Below are 22874 nucleotides of genomic sequence, written 5' to 3' on the forward strand. Positions count from 1 at the left end.
AAACTGCAGTGGTAAGCTTGACTTCAGAACCCGTGGATCAGGAACATAAGAAACTAATCTCTAAGAAAAAACTGGGCTGGAGAAATGGCTTAGGAGTTAGGAACAATGGCTCCTCTCCGAGATGACCTGGGTTCAATTCCCAGCACTCACATGGCATCTCACAACCATCTGTAACTCCAGTTCCAGGGGATCTGACACCCTCTTCTGGCTTTTACCTGCACCAGGCACACACATGGTGCACATACATGTATGCAGGCAAATATACATATAGGTAAAACACTCCTCCCCCCAGCACAAAATGTTAAAAATGAAGTGGTAGCTGACAAGCTATTTGGTTGTAGTACCGGCTCTCATGAGTGTCTGTAAATAAAAGGACAACTGAAGAAGACAAGACCTTTAGGACCCAGGAAGGAAATGGAAGAAATGAAGTATCAGGTGATGTATCAGACCGCTGCTTTCGGATGGGGCATGGGGTCATTCAAGTACATATGACTTGCCTTCTTTCCAGCTGCTTGGATACCATTCACTTGTTCCTTTACAAGTTTTCAAAGCTTAAATCTGATCATGTCATCGTCCTGCTTAAAATGTCTTAGTAATGTCTCTGTCTTAGGAAACACTATAAATTCCGTGTCATGGACTACAGGGCTTTTCTGTACCTGCTACCTCTCCATCTTCTTTTTCCTTTCTGCCAACTCTCCCAGCCCCCAGATGCTCCCTGTACTCATGAACTGATACACAATAACTTAGCAAAGTGACTGGGACATTGGTCCTCAACAAATAAGTTCCATCTGTGGATTAAGATAGTAGAATTCCTGTGTGCCTTATAGGGGTGTGTTATTTATTGTGTGTCTGTGCATTCGTCATGCATCCTGGGATAGGGGTTCTTCTTCTAGGCTCTACTGATATGTCAAGCAGGATAGTTTTTTTTATAACGGAAAGCTGTCTTGGTAATTGTGAGATGGTTAGTAGCAATGCTCTTTGTACCCACTAGATGCCAGTATGATAACTTAAAACATTTCCAGACAGCCAAATGTGCCCTAAGTATATAAATGCCCCTGTGTGAGAATCACTCTTTTAGGCTGATACCAACAGTGGAAAAATTCTACTATTTAATTGTAGTTTCTTTAGACTTGAAAGTTAATAATATATATTTGGGACTTTATTGTCCATCTTTTAAAGAAGGCCTTTAAGGTCTTCAGGCATTTTCTGTTTGCTGCCTTACCCCTTCCCATGCATTGGTGCTACACCAGTTAAGCATGCTATTCTCACACTGGTAATATCAAAGGAAATGATATGCAGGGTGGGTTCATTTTGGTCATAAGACTGATTGTGACAGACATTGATCAAAACCTCTCAAAGTTTCCTGGGGCCCCAGCCCGACACAAAGAATTATATATAGGCAATAGTAACTGCTGGGAGGAGAGTAAAGGTTCCCCAGGGAGAAGTCCCCCAATTGGTTGTCCAGTGCAAAGTAGTCAGCCCTGAAACCATATAAACAAATGCAAACAACAAAAACTCAAAAAGTTGTATTTTTATGTATTTGCACACGCGCGCGCGCACACGCACGCGCGCAGCACACACACACACACACACATATGAGACAATACAAAATCAAAGAAAAAAGTTATTAACTTGAGAGTTGGAAGATATGGGACAGATATGAGGGAGTGTAGATGGAGCAGTAGGAGGAAGGAAGAAAGTCATTTTCTATTTCAATTACAAGCATTACTTTTTTAGAAAAGGAAAAAAAATTCTCTCCACCTATTGGATGACAGATAACGCTAAGACAGAATAAGAGTTGCAGGGGCTAGAGAGATGACTTTGTGGTTAATAGAACTGTGCTCTTCCAGAGGGCCTGGGTTCAGTTCCCACTACCCACACGTTGGATCACAACCACCTGTAAGTCCACTCCCAGGAGGATCTGACGCCTGCAGGCAACAAACGTGCAGGCAAAACACCCATACACACAAAAGAAAGATAGGAGCTGGAGAGATGGCTCAGAGGTTAAGAGCACTGGCTGCTCTTCCAGAGGTCCTGAGTTCAATTCCCAGCATCCACGTGGTGGCTCACAGCCATCTGTAATGTGATCTGGTGCCCTCTTCTGGCATGGAGGCATACATACAGGAAGATCACTGTATATATAATAAATCTTAAAAAAAAAAAGATAAACTCAAAATTTTAAAAAAAAACTTTATAAAGAATACTTTTTTTAAAGAATAAGAAAGAATTGTAATTCATTTTTTTCTGCAATATAGGAAGGTGGAATTCCATAATCAGGATTCTCAGACTCTATGAAGATTAAATTATACCAAGAAATTAGAGCTTGAATGTAGGTGCTTTGGACGGGAAAACAGAGAGAGGGAGAGGGAGAGGAGGGAGAGGGAGAGGGAGGAGAGGGAGGGAGGAGGGGGGAGAGAGGAGGAGAGGAGAGAGAGAGAGGGGGGGAGAGGAGAGATTTATCTCCTTTTCATGATTAAATTACCTTAAAATTTTCTTCTGTTAGCCCCTCATTTGTTTTAGAGTTTCTTATCATTGCAGCCACATATCTCTTGACTAAATTTCTGATAACTTCCTGGAATTGAAAAACCATGAAAGGTATTCAGTTTCCTTTTCAGACTATCAGGTAAATATGGAACTTACTCAGAAAACACACTTAAATTATCTTTGCAATAGGAAATCCTCACAGTATCTAGCAGTTTGCTGCCCAAAAAATTAAAGTTCATTGGGTTAATAAGTCATTGTATCTCTGAATTTTGGTGGCAGAGTATGCCATTAAATTTACCCCAAAGGAAGAATTTCTATTGAAGCATAAGGTAAGCATGTATTTTGTGTGTGTGTGTGTGTGTGTGTGTGTGTGTGTGTGTGTGTATGTGTGTGTGTCTGATGAGACTACAATAGCCCTTGAATGCTCATATTCAATATCCATTCCTTGGGGATGGATTAAACTTTAGTACTTTTAGTGAAATAAAGGATTTTTCTCTTTATGAAGTTGACATTCACTAAATGAGCTAGGAATTTTTTTGGTTTGTTTTGTTTTTCGAGACGGGGTTTCTCTGTGTAGCCCTGGCTGTCCTGCAACTCATTCTGTAGACCAGGCTGGCCTGGAACTCACAGAGATCTGTCTGCCTCTGCCTCCTTACTGCCAGGATTAAAGGTGTGCACCATCACCACCCATCACGAGCTAGTAATTTTGTGATCCAGACATTTTTCATAAACAATCTACGCTTCACCTTTAGAGGGAATGCCTCTATTAGCCTCAGGACTGATGAAACACTAATGGTTGCAAGGTTGGTGATGATCACCGCCACTTACTGCAATGTGTCAGGCAGTGTGCTGGGCACCATCCCCACTGAATTTTCACTACACTGCAATGGAACTTTTACTATTCTTCCTAGTTTACACACGAAGAAGGTGAGGCTTCGTGTTGTTAACTGGCTTCTTCAGGGTCACACTGCCAGGAAGTGTAAAGATTAGATTTCAGTTCTCCTTCAAGCTGATTCCAAAGCCTATCATAACAGCAATGCTGCAGCTACTACTTTTGCCACTCGATGAACTTCTTCTATCAGTCACTGAGAAGCTCAGGGACTGCCTTTTCCTTTTGTTAGGATGTTTGAAGCAGAAGATAAAGATGATGAATCTTGCCTGGGTTTCACCATTTTCTAAAATTACTAGAGTTGGAGGTAGGCATAGTGAGGGAAGGGTCATTCAGAACATGAAATACTGTATGTTGTGTTCCTCTTTGTTATTTACACCTAAGAGGAACAAAATTAAAGAAGCCATTTGTGGAATAAAGTTGAGTTTCCTTTCCTTTAAACCCTGTAGAATATTTTTCTGTCTGGGTTTCTTTAGACTAAGTATTGTGTAACCCAAGCTGCCCTTTGAACTTGTTACATAGTTGAGGATAACCTTGAACTCTGGCCTCCATTGCATTCAGTTTATGTGGTGTTGGGGATCATACCCAGAACTTCATGTATAGTTTTGAGCACTCTACCAACTGAGATCCATCCCCTACTCTGCATTGATTTTGATCTAGAAGCTTAAATATAGTCTCTTATCTGTGATTTTCAATGGTTACTTTCAGTTAATATCTCACATATTTGTGTGTTTGGCTGTCTTCTGGCTGGTCCCATAACAAGCAAATGTCTGCTCTTTTGATTAAAGTCATGTTCTTAATTTAGAGACCTGTGTTCTGATACAAGATTTTTCTTCACTGAATTTACTGATGATTTCCTCTTATTCTGTATTTGCTATTTATTATGTATTCCCATTGCTGTATGTGCTTTTTTTAAAGCAAGTTTTTACCCTCTAACCAGTTAATTTTATTAGTTTTAATGATGTAATATCTTCCATCCCTGAGAGATAATAAGCTTCTAAGGTGTACAAACATTATGTCTTGCTTTTCCATAATGCTTTCTCTAATGTGTATCTTAGTGCCTGGTGTGCAATAGGCACTTGTTTACTTGTTGACTGAGCAACTGCATGTCTGCTACTGAATTTCAAGGAAGATAGCTTTCTAAGGTATGGGGGCTTACATCCAGACAAGGTAGTGTTAAAAGGATATGAACAGGTTTATTTATAGGGCAGGTGACTCCACCCTGATGAATTACTTCAGTCTTGAGTGGATTACAGTCTTTTCAGAGCTCCTACCCAAGTTAAATCCAGATATAGCTAAAGTAGAGTGTGCTTCTCTATTCCAAAGAAGTGGCCAAGAACCATTGTGTTTAGCCCCAGTGTGTAAGCAGTACCTGATAATGTTGATTTTGTATCAAGCTATCAGCATGGCGTTCCTGTAATTCAAAATGGACAGAGAGATTACATCAGTTGACCAGCACCCTACCCATTCACCCACCCTAAGGATTTGGTAAATATTAGGAATGTAGAATGATACAGTGGCTTCTGACTGATAGATAACAAGAGCATTTAGTTGGAATGATTTTACAGAGTTTAAGATAGGAACCATCATGAAGAAGGGAAAGGAGCAAAGCAGTTTTGTGTAAACAGAAACAGATTTATTTTTTGGGGGGGTCTTACTGTGAAGCTTCTCAAGTTGTGCCTCCTTCGTCTTCCATCGGGGTCTCTTTTGGGACAGAAGGTGTTGTTGAACCAGTTGCCAAGATAGAGGAATGATTTGGGGCTGGGGATAATGTTGAAAGGAGGTGGCAAGGTACCACCTTCATCAAAGTAACTCATCCAGAGCTTCGTTCTTGCAAACTTCCACTCAATGTCAGCGTGATCCTGTGAAAGACAGAAGTGCAAGGTGGGAGAGGCAGGAAACTGGACAATACAGCTAGGTCTCATTTTAGCCCAACTCAAATTACATATACCCTATAGGTGTAAATTACATAGGTCTGACAATCCACTTTGAGAAATAAATCTTACTGGGTTTCGTGGTGCCTGCCTCTAAACCCAGCCACTCAGGAAGTTGAGGCAGGAGGATCATGAGTTTGAGACTGGCTTGAGCTATGTAGCAAGATCCTACCTTAAAATACAAGTAAAAGTGGTAGGGGTGTGGCTCAGTGGTAGAGCACTTGCTTAGCATGTATGAAACCCTGGGTTCAATGACCAGAACTGAAAAATCAAAAAACAAGAAGGAGGATGAATGAAGGGAGGCACAGAAGGCGGGGATTGCAGAAAGCTAATACACAGGGCTCTTCACTGTAGTATAGTAATAACAAATGACTGTAAACAATCTAAATATTCAATAGTAGAAGGCTACTTAAATAAATGTTGTCCCAACAACAAATGGCATACAATCTAACTTTAAAATATATGTCATGCTTTATGTATAGAATATATATGAATATTTACATCTTTTGGAGACCCTGAGTGTAAAAATAACACAGTATGTATTGTGTGCGAAGATCTCACTTAATTCAACTGAAAAAAATCACATATTTACATGTTCTAGGCAGGTATATACTAAACTATAAATCATGGTTATTTCCTTTCTCTATTAGGAGATATTTTTATTCATTTTACATACCAATCATAGATACCCCTCTTCCCTCCTCCAGCCCCTCCAGCCTCACCTCCCAAACTCTTCTCCATTCCCTCTTACAAGAAGGTAAGGCCTCCCATGTGGAGTCAGCATAGCCTGGTACATTCAGTAGAGGCAGGTCCAAGGCTCTCCCCACTGCCTCAAGGCTGTGTGCGAGGTGTCCCACCATAGGTAGCCTGCTTATGCACCAGGGATGGATCCTGATCCTACTGCCAGGGGGCCCGTTAAGCAGATCAAGCTACACAACTGTCTTGCTTATGCAGGGGGCCTAGTCCAGTCCCATGGAGGCTCCACAGATGTTGGTTTCCACTAGTTTGGTTTGGTTGTCTCTGTAGGTTTCCCCATCATGATTTTGATGCCCCTTGCTCATAGAATCCCTCTTCTCTCTCTTCGACTGGACTCCTGGAACTCAGCCTGGTGTTTGGCTGTGGAATTCTGCATCTGCTTCTACTCATGATTATTTTCAAAAGGTAGAGATGGGGTGAAGGAAGTTTTTTAAGTTTATATTTTTGGGAGGTTCATGAGAGAGCTGTATATTTTTATTATTCATCATCTAAAATTATTAGCAAACACAAAAAAAGCATTTTTTTTTTCATCTCCAACTGAAAGTTCTTCTGTAAGTTCTTTGGGGCAGCTAGGTATCTATATGTTATTTTTCCCCAAACTTAATTCTCCACCATTGCATTCTACAACCAATCTCAAGTTGACAGTCATGTGAATGCTGTAGAATGTGTGCGTGTGCTCTTGCACATGTATGTGCACATGCATGAACAACCCCGCATGCCCTTAAATAAATGAATGTACAAAACAAAATCTCTGTAAATAGATATTTTCCAAGGAGCTGCTGGACATATCAAATGAACTATCTGAAGAGGGCATGGGCAGGAATCCCAAACCTATTCCACCCCCTCCAGTGGCTTCCAGAATATTGTTTTACATATATCATGGACTGCTTGCTTTCAAGGCTAGGGGATAATCTGTGCTATTAACAGCAAAAGGGCAGCATGACTTTGAGTTTAAAACAATGTAAAATGACATGATGGTCAAATGCAATAAGTGATACTTGATTATCTGTAAAGGACATGCTTGAGATAGGAAGGGAATTCTGACAAAGAGGGACTCTAAATTAGTAATTACCAATGTTAAATTTCTCAGCTGTGTTATGGTAATAAAATATGTGCCACAACATTTTTGAACAAAATGTCATGATATTTGCAACTTTGGAATATTCAAAAAATAATTTAAGGCCTTTCCATTTATGCATTATATAAAGCTTTATTTATTTCAAGAGCCATGATAGTTTATAATTGATGATTCATACCCATTTACTTTTTTATCTTAAAATAATGTTAGATAAAGAGTTCTTATTGTGGGGGTTGGGGTATAGCTCGGTAATAGCAAACATACTTAACTTCTAAAGGCCTCACTTTCCAGCATTCCCACCAAAACAAAACAAGACAAAAACATGGTTCTTCTGTTATATGGTATAATGGCTTCTTTAAAGTCAGTTTTTTTTTTAAGGTAGGGGCTCACTTGTTGTGGAATATTATTTTAAGATGTGTTACATTAATTTATGCTGTGGAACATTTGTTTAATGATGCAAAGATGTGTTGCATTCTTTTATGTTGCAATTGTTTAACTCTATGAAGCTGTGTTGCTTTTTCTGTCTAAAACACCTGATTGGTCTAATAAAGAGCTAAATGGCCCATAGTGAGGCAGGAGAAAGGATAGGTGGGGTTGGCAGGCAGAGAGAATACATTGGAGGAGAAATCTGGGAAGAGAAGAACGAGGAGCAAGAAAAGGAGAAGGAGAGGAGGACATCAGGGGCCAGCCACCCAGCTACACAGCAAACCATGGAGTAAGAAGTAAAGTATATGGAATGGAGAAAGGTAAAAGCCCAGAGGCAAAAGATAGATGGATAGTTCGAAAGCTGGCTAGAAACAAGCCAAGCTAAGGCAGGGTATTCATAAGAAAGAAAAAGTCTCTGTGTGATTATTTGAGAGCTGGGTGACGAGCCCCCCTAAGAGTAAAGAGTGAAAAAAAAAAACATAAAAAAAAAAACTAACTACACTCACCAAATAGCCCTGGCTGCCCTGGAACTCTCTATGTAAACCACGCTATCCTTGAACTCATATAGATATTCCTGCCTCTGCCTCTTAGTGCTGGGATTAAAGTCAAGCACCTCCACACCAAGCTTAACATCGGCTTTCAAAATGTTTAATTAACAAATAGGAGTTCTCTATTTTTCTGGAATATAGCATGATGTTTTGATATATGTATGCATTGTGAACTGATTTAATTAAACTAATTAGCATATCCATCATATCACATAGTCAACAACTGTGGTGAGAACATTTAAGATGCCCCAATCTAAACTTTGGAAACTGTGAATATGCTATAGCACACAAAAAGGGAAAATTAAAGTTGCCTATGAAATTAAGCCTGCTACTTAAATGACGCTTGAAGAGATTTTTTTTCCCTAGATCATCTAGCTAGGTGGGCCAAACATAAACACAAGATTGCTTTTTAGTAAAAAGAGACAGAGAGGGGTGAAAAATTTACATGATAAGAGAGACTCAGCTAGCTATTCTTGCCCTTGAAGGAAGAAGGATGGTGTTAACCAAAGAATTCAAGAAGTTTCAAGAGGCTGAAAAAGAGACATGGACATGGATTTTCTTCTAGAGCCTTCAGAAAGTTCAGCCAACACCTTGATTTTAGTGGTGGGAAGTGACGGCTGGTAGGCTTCACCTTGCTCACTCGCCTAGCTATCTGCAGTGTTCAGTGTTCCATCGACTATTCACTGGACAATTCTCTGTTCCCAGTCACATGTTCCGGGGCAGCTCATAGCATTGTAAGTGTCTTTAAACAGTGAGAGAAGAAAAAAGCCAGCATGTTCATAGCCTAATCTTGCTAATTCTTTTTTTTCTCAGTTATACCCAGATTTTGAAGGGTATAATTGACAATTAAATGTTACATGTTTTTATGATGCGCAGCATCTTTGATGTACACATACACTGTTAAATGAGTTAATTAATCTAATTAATACATCTCTCACTTCATACATCTAAGAGAGAGCACAGAAGATGCACTCTGAGTGACTTCAAACATCCAATCTAGTAATATTACTTGTGGTCACCATACTGTACATCTTAAACGTAATTCCTTAGTTCCAGCCCATGCTCAAGGAAAGAAAATCAAACAAGGAAGTGATAGTCAGGGGGTTCATCTCTGACACTACCAAACACAGGATCATTTCCATAAAGCAAGAAACCAAATGACTGTGATACTACATAACAAATCCTTTTCTTTTGTTCTCTCCCTCTCTCTCTCTGTCTCTCTGTCTCTGTCTCTCTCTCTGTCTCTCTCTGTCTCTGTCTCTCTGTCTCTCTGTCTCTCTCTCTCTCTCTCTCTCTCTGTGTGTGTGTGTGTGTTCCATGTGGACATCTGTGCATGCATGTGGAGAGTAGAAGTTGATGTTTGGTGTCTTCCTCAATCACCTTATTTTTTGAGACAAAAATCTCTCTGGGCCCTGGAGCTGGCTGGTTTGGCTATGTTGGCTGGACAGCAAGCCCCAGAGATCTTCCTCTTTTGATCTCCCTATCTCTAGTACAGACCGTCGTGACTTTTATGTGGGTGTTGGAGATTAAACCCAGGTTCTCATGCCTGCATGGCAAGAACTTTATCCACCGAGTCATCCTCCTTGGCCTCAACAAATCTTTTCTAAGTCAGATAGTTTCTAAATCTTTTTTATTCTTCTCTCATATGTTACATTCTAACCACGGTATCCCCTTTCTCCCCTGCTTCCAAGAGGAAGATGGAAAGGCACCTATGCTCATGGATCGGTAGGATTAACAATAAAAATGACCATATGACCAAAAGCAATCTACAGATTCAATGCAATCCCGAACAAAATCCCCACACAATTCTTCACAGACCTTGAAAGAACAATACTCAAGTTCATATGAAAAAAACAAAAAACCCAGGATAGCTAAAACAATCCTGTATAATAAAAGAACCTCCAGAGGTATCACCTTCCCTGATCTTAAGCTGTGCTACAGCGTTGTGGTGATAAAAACTGCATGGTTTCTAGTTATCTTTGTTAAAGGGTTGAAGCCAACCCAGTCAAGTTGTCAGACGACAGACTGCTAAAAATACTATTTTATGAACAATTTATTATATGACAATTTGACACAAAACTCTGAATGAATTGACAGTAATATTATAAAACTATCTTACAGATATAAAAACTGTTTCTTAACATTTACTTTTATTAAAATGAAAATATAATTGATGCTGACTCCTCTTCCTGATTATTATTCAGTATTCATTCACGAATATAACAACTAGTTGGAATAAAAGCCCCATTTATATCTTTAAGAAATTCATTTTCAATAAAAATATAATTTTTATGTCTAGTGATTATCAAAATTTATATAATATTTGTGTTTCTTTGAACAGTTTCACATTACTTGAATGATAGCTAAGTTCAGAAGAATAATTTTTATTTTTTTTTATTTTTTATTTTTTTTTTGGTTTTTCGAGACAGGGTTTCTCTGTGTAGCTTTGCGCCTTTCCCTGGAACTCACTTGGTAGCCCAGGCTGGCCTCGAACTCACAGAGATCCGCCTGGCTCTGCCTCCCGAGTGCTGGGATTAAAGGCGTGCGCCACCACCGCCCAGCATTAGAAGAATAATTTTTAACATTACCTTATGATTACAGGGAGTAAAACTTAAATTTTAGTTCATAGTTTGTCATAAAAATAAGAGCCTCTAAATGTAATAAACGTGGTTATATATAATGTAAGTAAGAATTCAAGGAGAAGGGTAATGGAAACTTTTAAACATGTAGTTGATTGTGCATAACAACTATGACATTCTGATTCCATTAGAAATACTTAAATGAGAGATTAAAGAGTTTTATTTTTTAATTTGAGTCTACCATATTCCATAATTTATATCCTATATTACTGTTTACACTAATTATATAAAGTTTAGATATCAACCCCCAAATTTAAAGGAGATATGTGGTTTTGTTTCTTTACATTCCTGAATGAGATGAATGTCTGAGAGCTCTTCAGCTGTACAAAACAAAACAAAACAAAACAAAACAACCTGAAATCATTAAATTTGGGGGGTATAATCTTAAAACTGAGGCGACCAAGTCTCGGAAAGATAAAAAACCCCTCTTGCTCTCTCATATGTGGATCCTAACTTACAGTGTTTTGAATACATAAGTAAGGGGCAGTGAGAGGAAGAGATGGACTGTAAAACTAGATAGTCCATGAAAGAAGGGGGACAAAAGAGGTTAAGATTGGGGAGAGATCGCGTGTGACATAAAAGTAGAAAGGAAATCTCCTGGAGTTAGAGTCCTCAATGCTGCGTGGGAGATGGGAAGAACAAGGAGGAAGAGAAACAACAAAAATTTTGTTGACAATGCTATCGTGAAGCCTGATTTTTCTAAACTAATAAGTGCAAAACAACACATAAACAAGTGCATGAGCACATGCACTCATGCACACACAGACACACAGACACACAGACACACAACACACACACACACACACACACACACTCCACGACTGTGATAAAATGTGGCTATGGGAGGCTGTGTTAGCGTAGGCACCGTAGGATGCAAAGACAGATAGGAGGTAGCAGCAGGATCACAATGAGAAGAACCCTGCTATTGAAGTGAGCAAGAGCTTGAGAACCAAACCAGGGTTTGGAATAAAGATCTGCTACTAACTAGCTGTGTGCTTTCAGACCAATAAACTTAAGTCTTTGATTTATGGTCTTCTCAACCATTAAAATGGTAGGAAAGAGGTACTAAGCTAAAATGTTGTGGAAGTCAATGTAAAATCCATACGCTACTTACTACCTGGTATGAAGGAAGAGCTATGTCATGTGTTAGTTCTGAGCATCTAACACCAGGAACAAACCTTAAGTTATCATTGTACATTTTGATATCCTGGATTAGAGACCCTGCCAACCTTGGAAATACATTTATGTATCTGGCATAGTTCTTCAAATGAAGAAGGCATTCAATAAGTGTTTCTTCAAGTGAACTGAGTTATATTTTCAAATGTAAAATTCTATCCCTAGATATCTTCAAAATGGGAGAATATGAGGAGTTGTGGAGATGGCTTAGTGGGTAAAGTGCCTGCTGTAAAAGCATGAGGACCTCGGTTTGGATCCCCAGCATTAAAAACTGTGTCATTCCTGTTTGTAATCCCCGTGCTGGATGAGTGGAGACAGGTCGATCCCTGGAGGTCAACGGTTGGCCAGTCTAGCAGACTCAGTGAGTTGTGTGAGTGACTTGTCTCAAAAATAGATGGACGGTGGTGGACGCACGCAGAGGCAGGCGGATCTCTGTGAGTTCAAGGCCAGCCTGGTCTACAGAGTGAGTTCCAGGAAAGGCGCAAAGCTACACAGAGAAACCCTGTCTCGAAAAATCAAAAAAAAAAAAAAAAAAAAAAAGATGGAGAATGATCAAGAGCTATAGTTGACAGCAACCTCTGACCTCTACATGTGCTTGTGTACTTTGCCTACACATGTGTGCATACACATGAACACACACACACACACACACACACACACACACACACACACACACACATATATATATGTGAGGACAAGAAAGAATGATGCTATGATTCCTGTGCATATTCAGTTACTTTTTGATATAATTTGGCTAAACATTCTGATATCTGAAAATCATCTGTTTTATTATTGTTTGCTTTTGTAATTCCCATGTGAGTTCAACTTTCTTTGTGGGGGGGATATGTGTTTTATTTTTATTTATTTATGTGTGTTTTTGTTTTTTAGTTTGTTTGAAACAGAATGTCTACCTCAGGCTGGCCTCAAACTCCTGATCCAGTACTCTCAGCCTCCTGGGTTTTTGTACATGTTTGAAAATATAAGCAGCTATGTCCTTTAAAAAGTAATTTGCTTAATGAAAAAAGAGGCCATGGATTTGAAAAAGGAGCAAGGAGAATTACATTGGAGGGTTTGGAGGGAGAAGAGGGAAGAGATAAATGATGTAATTATATTATAATCTCAAAATTAAATAGAAAATGTAAAAAAGCAATTTGCTACAGGTCTAGGGAGAAATATATTTGCTTTTGGCAAAGAATGCAAATATGCAATGGGCCAAGTTATAAGATACGGTCAACTTCTCTTGAGTTTCGGAGGCTTTCTGATGTTCCTCATTGTAGCTACTCTTACAATTTTAGCTAAGCATTTTGAAGAAACATCACAGAAGCCCACTCTTATCACTGTCATTCCATTCCCCTAGTGCTTAGGCAACCTCACGCTGGGAATTACCAAAGAAGTTGGCAAGTAGTAGAGAAGTTATTGCAAATAATCCTTGCACTAGTATTTTTTTCTCATTCATTTATTATAAACCTAGTCAGTTTTCAGTTCCTGTACTGAGCAAGTAGCATGTGCAGGGCACACTGCTAGGGGTCGTTGGGTAGCCCCTGAATTCTAAACACCAGCAAATAATAGACCATAAGGTATGAGCCACTGGTTAATAAGAAGGTGAGTATTTACATACTGATTTTGTGAACAATGTGAACAATATAATCTGGGGTATAGATGCTGATTTCATTTCCAACCTTGCTATAAATTGAATTGCAGGATTCTAGATGTGGCTTCTGTTGATACTTTTATTTAAACCTTCCTAAGTATATGATGCCCAGAGTTTCTCCTTTGATCAGCACAGGACTAGTCTTTCACTTCTATGGTAGACTAATCATATATTGAGTCTCATCTTACTTACTTCAAGTGTCTGCTGGTCATGCCCCCTCCTCTCTGCCTTACTCTCTCAGACTCAACTCTAAGTTTGGAACATTTTGAAAAATCAGTCACACAACCACAAACCTTTTAGGATGTTTGTACTACCATCATGTGGACCCCATGATACTTAACTTTAATAGTGTATCCTGATCCATGTGTGTGCCCTGCTTTGTCTTTGAGATCATGCTCTCCTGCAGAGCAGGCCAGCATTCCTATTTGCTTTAGCTCCTTTTGCTATACTCTGACTATAGAACATACCCTCTGAGGTTGCTGACTCACTCCGAGTATAAGCTCATGGAGCTTGGTGGAATGAACATATCCGTTCAGTTTCACATTTCTCAGTAAATGCAAGCTCAAGGTTATTTTTCTTACAATCAAAACTAATTTCTTTACAAGTTCTTGACAGTCTTAAGCATTCCCTCAGAGCTCTTGCTAGCGGCCATCTTGCTTAGCAAATGGGAAAAATTTCTAACATAATGCAGAGGGAGAAAACCAGCACAAACCTAGGGAGAGCAGAACTAATAATAACCCTTAAAGAGAAAGGCTGTCCCCAGGAATCTTTGACCCTAGAGACAACTCATCAGAGGGATATTTTGGCCTCCTTTGCACTAATTATCAATTGCTTCCTTCATTTGAACATAGGGCAAGCTCTGTTTCCCCTTGATGGAAAAAGCAACAAAAATTACTGTGTCACACACATCCTAAACAGAAGTGAGAACGTTCATTTTCTCTGCTATCTCAAGGGATGTCATTCTCACTTGGGATGCCTTTTTCTCCTGGTAGAATTGGAGGTTTGTGTCTTAAGTATTGCTGTTCATCAGAATCATGTGGGGCAACTGTTAAAAATGTAAATTGGTGGAACTTAGCAAAAGTTATTTATGTATTGCATCATATAGGGTAAAAATGCAATGTAAAAGGTATTTTAAAGATATTGTAATTTTAAATCTCTCCCCCTCTCTATACCTCCTCAGTTCCTTTCTTTTTTCTGAGATGGAGCCTCCACAACCTAGGCTGGCCTGGAACATAATATGTAGCCCAGGCTGATTTCAAATTTACAGAAATCTTCCTGGCTTAAGTCTTCCAAGTGGTGAGATTACTAGCATAGTGGCCTATGCTGGATTTCCATTTTTGTTTTAATTCATTAAAAAATACTATAATCTTCAAAAATATGGTGTTCAGTATCTTTTAAGGCCAGATTCCCTCCTTTAACTTACTACATGTGTGTAGTAGTCTAGGAAGGGCTTGATTTCCTGTTCCTCAACACTTAGCCAGCCTGTCCTGTCTGGGTTTCTAGGCAGTTAGAATGGACTGTTCATTGTGAAGCCTGCTGAGAATAGTTTGAATGGTTTATTGACCCCAAATGAAGTGCCCATACCCAGCTGCAAAGGTTCAGGGGCAGAAAGCTTTCCGGCTCTCTACTTACTGGTCACTCATTGCCCACAACATCCTTTGCAGTCTAGTACTGATGCACTATGAGCCTATTTTATCCTTTCAAACTACAGGAGTGGTTGTAGCAATGGGTCTAATGGTCTAATAAGTGGCCACTGTGTCTGTGCCTAAAACCCCATGAAACTACTGTGGTCACTAGGTTGTTTTGAGAAAGACTGTCTCGATACATAACTCAGGATGATCTTGAACTCACCTTCCGCCCCATTTCACCTCCCTAGTGCTGGGGTTATAGTCATGTGCCATCATGCCAGAAAGGAGAGTTTTAAAAACTAAGTGATTCTTTGACAAATTCATTTGTGTGTGTGTGTGTGTGTGTGTGTGTGTGTGTGTGTGTGTGTGTGTAATATGTTCTGGTCACAATCATCCCTCCACCCCATCTTGTCCTTCTCTCACCTCCACCAAGTTCCCATCCCACTTTCATATCTTTTGTCTTAGTTTTGATTTTTCTTTTGCTTTGCGAGCAAATGGATTTAACTAGAGCTACTTATGTGTGAATGGGCGTGAAGTTATCCACTGGAGCATGGCTAACTCGCCAGTGGCTACATCACCAAAGACAATGACTTCTGCTTCATTGACCCTCATGTGCAATTGTGTGAAGAAGGAAGGAATGAACAAATTTGCCACATGAGCTCAGGCATGTCTCAACATTTACAAGAAGCTTGTTTATCTGAAAGATGAAGATAACATTGCCAAAGACATATGCAAGTGTGTAAGACGAATTGCTAAACGGTCTTATTAATAAAAAACCCAGAGCCAGATATGGGTGTTAAAACTGAGAGATCAGAGAAGCAGAAAGAAGCCAGCCAAGTTCTTATCACTAGCAAATCCTCAGCCAAAGAGAGACCTACTTCCTGTATACCCATGCCTATATGCCTTTCTGTCCCTGCCCTCTTACTTCCTCTCTCCGCTCAGCTATATCACCTCCTGTCTGTCTATATAGACCTCCAGACCTCCATGGTTAGTGCTGGGATTAAAGGCCTGTGCCATCACACCTGGCTCTATTCCCATTGTGGCCTTGAACTCACAGAGATCTGGATGGATCTCTGCCTCCCAAGTGATAGGATTAAAGGCATGTGCTACCATTGCCTGACTTCTATGTTTACTATAGTGGCTGGCTTTTTCTTCTGATCTTCAGATAAGCTTTATTGGGGTGCACACATAAATTTCACCACACAAGTGTGTGTCACAAAGTGTGCAGCGTTGTATTAATTAAGTTTATATGATTTGTGTATTATTGATGCCAGGGATTAAAAACAGGGATTGTATTAATTATTATCATGAAATCTAAAATTGAGGCAGATTTTCTTCTAGTTAGATAATTCCCCTACCATTGCCATAGGAATTCACTGATCTCCAAGCATGAAACAATTGTAAGGAATGTAAATCCACTTATCTATTTTTTAAACAGGGTTGAAAAATTATAAATCAGAGATTGCTCAAAGCATTTTTATATCAATTCAAAAAATGTATTTACTTAGGACCTACTATATGTTCTATTTTTCCTAGGCAGCAGTGGAATATGAAGAAAACATAAACCACAACCCCTGGTCATGGTGCTTTCTTTGGTCTACAAAGGTTGAAAAGACATGTATTTTGAAATCAGCCATGTGGTTGGAAAACTGGCTGCTTAGTTTTTGTATACATCACAAGCTAAGAATATTTGTCTTACATTTTTTTTTTTTTCGAGACAGGGATTTTCTGTAGTTTTCGTGCCTGTCCTGGATCTTGCTCTGTAGACCAGGCTGGCCTCGAACTCACAGAGATCCTCCTGGCTCTGCCTCATGAGTTCTGGGATTAAAGTTGTACACCACCGCCGCCCAGCTGTCTTACATTTTTAATGTAATCAAAAATCAAAAGAATGATGATGATTTGCCACTTGAGATTTACAGAAATTTCAATATCCATAAATAAAAATCTACTGACACACAGCCATCCCATTACTTTATGTATTGCCTTTGGCTACTTTTGTGTTATAACAGAAGAATTGAGTAGCTGAGACAGAAAATATGGTCCAGAAAGCCTGACATATTTACTAACTGGCCCTTTACAGGAATGTTCACTGCAATGGTTAATATTGTCTATTTGATAGGACATAGAGTTATCGATGATACAAGCCTCTGGGTATGTCTGTAAAAGAATATCTAAATTAGGTTAATTAAGATGAGAAGACCCAACTTAATATGGGAAGCACCACTTCTTGGGCTGGGGTCCTAGACTAAGTAAAAGGCAAAAGTAAGCTGAGTACCAGCATTCATTGTTCTTTGCTTACTGACTGCAGGTACAATGTGACTAGCTACCTTAAGTCCCTGTCTCCATGATGGATCCCAAATAAATACTTCCTTAAGTTACTTTTATCAGGTGTGGTGGTTTGAAAGAAAATGGCCCCCAAATGGAGTGGCACTATTAGGAGATGTGGCCTTATTGAAGTAGGTGCGGCCTTATTGGAAGAAGTGTGCCACTGTGGGGGTGGGTTTTGAGGTCTCTTTTGTTCAAGCTTCACTCAGTGTGACACTCAGTCTACTTGTTGCCTGCAAGATGTAGGACTCTCAGCCACTTCTCTAGCACAGTGTCTGCCTGCACACTGCCATGCTCTGCATGATGATCATGGACTGAACTTCTGAACTGTAAGTCAACCCCAATAAAATGTTTTTCTTTATAAGAGTTGCTATGGTCACAATATCTTTTCACAACAATAGAAACTGGGTATTTTGTCAAAACATATGGCAAGTAATTAATACAGTCACTAACCTCTGTCAAGAGGATAATGAGTTTTGATTAGCTTTGTCCAGAATGCTCCATGCTTCAAAATATTCTGCTTCTCTATGCACTAAAGTCATTCATTTACTCATGTTTCGAATACATTTAAATTCTGTTAAGTTTATTTTTATGTGTATTTGAGTGTTTTGCCTGCCGTGTCTGTCTGTACACCATGTGAATGCCTGGTGCCTGTGGAGCCCAGACAAGGAGGACAGATCCCCTGAGACTGGAGGTACAGATGGTTGTGAGCTTCCATTTAGGTGCTGGGAATTGAACCCAGGTCCTCTGGAAGAGCAGTCAGTGTTCTTAACTGCTAAGCCATCTCTCCAGTGCTCAAACACATTTAAAAATGAGAGCCTACAATATTCTAGAACATGTGTTCTGGTTAGAATGGAGACCCTCCACCTTAAAATATCTTTGAAACAATTAGTTTGCCTGTATGAAATGTATGAAAGAGGTATTATGAGCAAAACCCCATTGCATTATCTTCTAGAAGATTCACCAGGCCATCCTCTTTAGATTCAGGCCATGGACACTGGATGGAGTTAGTTGAGAGTGTTTTAAGCCCATCCATTCAAATCTTCTTTAATAACTGTTGATTCCTTAATGAGTGAAGAAGTCTACAACACTTTCTTTACTTCCATTCTTCGAGATTTCTGATGTGCTACAATTATGAGGAGAGACTTTGAGATAGCTATGTTTCTCATGGAGTCTTTTTTTCCCTAGGGAAATGTGGGAAGGGGAGCAAAAGACAATAGAACTTTGTGTTGAAAATAAGGGTATAAAGGAAGAGAGAAGGCTGGGAATGTAGGGGAGAGGGAGGGATGGAGGGAGAGAGAGAGAGACAGACAGAGACAGAGAGAGACAGAGACACAGAGAGAGATATGTTAGTTTAGTATTCTTTTCTTATTTTGCCCTGATATTTTTCCTAGTTGCTCTTTAAAAGAGCAGATTTATCTTGTGCTATGCTCAGTTGATGGCCCTGGGAGGCCTGCTCTTTTCTTGGAGGAAATAGAGGGTGGAGTGGATCTGGAGGAGAGAGGAGATGAGGGGAGAGACTGGGAAGAGAGGAGGGAGGGGAAGCTGTAGTCGGGATGTATTGTATGAGAGAAGAATAAATAAAAATGATAAAAAAGGCCAGCAGATTTACCATAACCACTGAGGCAATATAAATCTGCTATATCTTAAGGAAAAGGCAAACAACATCCCTGGTGCTCCTCTGGGTATTTTGGCTTCCGTGTTGTCAACACCCCCTGCCTGTTTTACTGCCTATGTTGAGGAAGGCTATGCCACTGGGCTCTGGTGACCACAGGACGAGAAAGACTTTTTTTCTGCCTTTTTTTTTTTTTTTTCACAATGAGGTTTCTCTATATAGCTTTGACTGTCCTAGAACTCACTCTGTAGACTAGGCTGGCCTTGAACTCACAGAGATCCACCTGCCTCTGCCTCCAAGTGCAGGGATTAAAGGCGTGCGCCATCACTGGCTGGGCCTGAGGAAGGTTTTCGTAACGTTAACTCAGAACTCACATTTAATGTTTTCTCAATCTGTTTTAAAGTGTGTCTATCCACAGAGGCCAGAAGAGGGCATCATATCCTCTGGAGCTGGAGTCGCAGGCGAAAGCAGCAAGACTCCTAGAACTGCTGAGCCATGTCTCCAACACCACATTGAGTTTTTAAATCCCAAACAGAAGCTGGATTTGTGACCGCATACCTGTGACCTGAGCACGTGGAGGCATAGGCAGGAGGATGAAATGTTCAAGGCCTGTCTGTAGGAGCAACACAGTGAATTCCTGTCTCAGAAATCGAAACAAAAAGCCAGCAGACCAAAAAAAAAAAAAAAAAAAAAAAAATCTCAGACCAATCAGAAATGAAAGAATATTTGTCTCATTTGTTATTCTAGTCAAAAGATTTGTGGCATCCAAAACAAGGACTGTGGGACTAGGGGAGAATCTACGAAGAGTCGCACTCCCTGGCAATGACCTTTGGGCCATGGACACTTGAATTGTCTACAAGTGTAGTTTATAACTTATGAAGAGAACATCCTGAGACCAATCTTCAGGGAGGTCTGCTTTTCAACAAGGACCACTTCTTTCTGAATCTCAGCCCGGAACTCGTTTGAAATGCCTACTAGTAGTTGTTAATTTACTTGGAGGCTGCTGGCATCTTTGGCTTGGGAGCTGGTGAGATTTCCTGTGTCTCCAATCATTTTTTCTTGCTGGTGTCCCTCCCTATGCTTCCTCAGGCACTCAGGGAGAGGCACTCGGGCTAACTGGTAACTAACTGGCATAGTCAGTCCTCTTTCTGTTAGTTGGACCCAAGATGGAATCTTTCCGAGAACTATTTATGCTTCTGATGAACACCCGGGACAGCAACCTGTGGGATAATGGAGAAGCAGCTCTGGTATCTACCCTGTTAGGTTGCCTTTTAACAGCAGGGGGAAAAATGACCTCTGTTTACGTGTATTCCTCCCATTCCTCCTTGTCCCTCCGTCAGCCACTAAAACCCTTAGCACCCACCAGCAAGCACCACAGCTTGCAACTACAGTTGGAAATGGAGTTTGGAGCTCAACAGAGTCCTGCTACCATGCACTGCGCGAATTTCAAGGTGAATTGTTCTGGTCCCCAGGAGATACTCACCCTCCAACTGCTAGCAGACAAAACCTGAAGCCAGGGAGCAGTCAGGGCAAAGAAAATGTTGTTCCTAAGTGCTACCACCAGGGGGAGAGCCAAACCAGGCTCAGACAGAGAGCGGAAATCGGAGCAGTGAGCAGCTGCCATTAACTGTACGAACTTTGTGGAGAGTGCCTCAACCTCCAATCCTGCGGCAGCAGGTCGGACAGTTCATTGACTAGTGTGGGTATAATTTCAAGAGAGGTTTTAGGCATGCAAGATCTGTTTGGGAAAAAAATAGGCAGAGGGCTAAGGTGTTCCAAGGTAAGTTGTGTGAGATATTTTAATGAGTCCTTATCACGAGTTGGTGGTCTGTTGATTTTCTGTGGCTGTAGGCTGTTTTTCTGACAGGATATTTTTTTGAGACAAGGTCTCACTAAGCAGCCTTGGTTGGCCAGGAACTTGCTGTGTTGATCAGGTTGGCCTCGAACTCACCAAGATTGACTGCCTCTGCCACCCCAGGGCTGGGATTAAAGGCATGAGGCACAGGCTGGAGAGGTTCAGTCACTACCCTAGCAGCAGCACTTCTTGTTTTTTCAGAGGACCCAGGTTCTATTCCTGGCAGTTAACAGCTGTCTGTAACTCCTGTAACTCCTTTTCCAACCTCTGAGGGCACCAGACATGCACATACTGCACATACATGCATACAGGCAAAACCCACACACACAAAACCAAAAGAATGTGTCTAAAATAATAAAGATGTGAGGCACCATAGCTGGCCAGTTGTCTGACAGAAATAAGGACAGAGTGGAGGGGGAAAGTATTTGTTTTACATCTTGTAGACACCTTAAAGGAGAAAAAGAAAGCCAGGGCTATAGGTGTGGTGCTGAGCATGTAGGCTTAGCAAAGATGGCAGAGTTTGCAGAAACAAGGCAAGTCTCCCTACAGGATCCCTTTGGTTAGAAGCCTGTAGACAGCGAGTCAGTCAGCCAAGGGGAAATCGGGGTGAGGTTACATAGAAGCTGAGTATCCTATGTGCACCGGGCCAAAAGGTGGAGGTATGATATTGTTGTTACTTTGGATCAAGAGGCCTTACTGAGAATTTGTCCTTGGCTAGTATCAAAATGGAAACTAAAGACAAGAAATAACAAATGCTGGTGTGAAGAAAAAAAAATGAATTCCCATGCACTGTTGATAGGAGTGAAAATTAGCATAGCCATTATGGAGAACAATATGGAGGCTCTTCAACAAAAGAAAAATAGAATTTGTAATATCCAGCTGTCTCACTTCTGGACATACACGCAAAAGAAATAAAATCAGCATACCAAAGAGATATGTGCATCCAGATGTTCATTGTGGCACTATCACAATAGCTAAAATACAGAATCAACCTAGGTGCCTATCAGCACATGAATGGGTAAGGAAAATGTGGTGAATACGTACAATGGAGTATTATTCTGCCATCAAGAAAATGGAACCCTTTTCTTTTGCAACAAAATGGATGGAAATGTGGAACATTATGTTAGCTGAAATACGGCAGATTCAGAAATACAAGTAGAACATATTCTCTTTCACAAGTGCATGATTTTAAAGAAAGGTTGACCTAAATGCAGACTAGTGATTGCTAGAGTTGGAGGAAGGGCAGGTTAGATAGAGAGAGGCTGGATTTGTATAGTACATGCTATCTGCATGTAATGAAATATCACCTGAAACTCACTCATGTGTATAACGTAAGCATGTTAATCAGAAAGGAAACAGAGTGTGCCTCCTTAGACAAGTTACCTTAGTCTCTTTGCCTCAGTTTCATTTACAAAATGAAATTAATAATAACACCTCATAAAGTGAATGTGATGGTTTAATGAGATAGTATGCACTGGATGTATTTATATAATGTGTGGTCCATGGGTGAATGGTGGTCATTAGTAATAGTTGTAGTGATAACAGAAAATAATTGGTTCAATGCCTGACAATTGATAAAGGCCTGTCCATATGCCAATTATTCTTACTTATTATATGGTAACTACTGAGTTTGGACATCTTAGAAAAACTCTAACCTCTTAGCTTTGGCTAAAGATGGAAAAATGGGACTAGTTCAGGTCAGGCAGTTAGCGCAGGATTCTGGGTAGAGTCCCATAGATAGTAGTAATAGGGCCCAGAATGAGGGTGTAAGGAGCCAGACAAAGCAAGCTCATCTCCCTTTATTATTGTGTACAGACAGGACCATCGCTCCATGTTTTTCTGCAGTGTGCCAGAATATTCCCTAATGGGG

At 40.2% G+C, this 22874-nt stretch overlaps 1 protein-coding gene across 2 annotated transcripts in view; it reads right to left on the minus strand.

The window, feature by feature from the left end:
- Positions 1 to 22874, minus strand: part of Trpc5 (transient receptor potential cation channel subfamily C member 5) — a 261694-nt gene that overhangs the window by 1530 nt on the left and 237290 nt on the right. For both annotated transcript variants that reach the window (XM_037199143.1, XM_028876912.2), the window contains 3 exons: positions 5032 to 5235; positions 4746 to 4787; positions 2483 to 2572 (listed from right to left, as the gene is read on the minus strand). In XM_037199143.1, the coding sequence (XP_037055038.1) occupies positions 2483 to 2572; positions 4746 to 4787; positions 5032 to 5235 (336 nt within the window). The remainder of the gene's footprint in view (positions 1 to 2482; positions 2573 to 4745; positions 4788 to 5031; positions 5236 to 22874) is intronic.

The sequence above is a fragment of the Peromyscus leucopus genome, chromosome X (assembly GCF_004664715.2).
Source record: "Peromyscus leucopus breed LL Stock chromosome X, UCI_PerLeu_2.1, whole genome shotgun sequence".
In the NCBI taxonomy this organism is placed as follows: Eukaryota; Metazoa; Chordata; class Mammalia; order Rodentia; family Cricetidae; genus Peromyscus; species Peromyscus leucopus.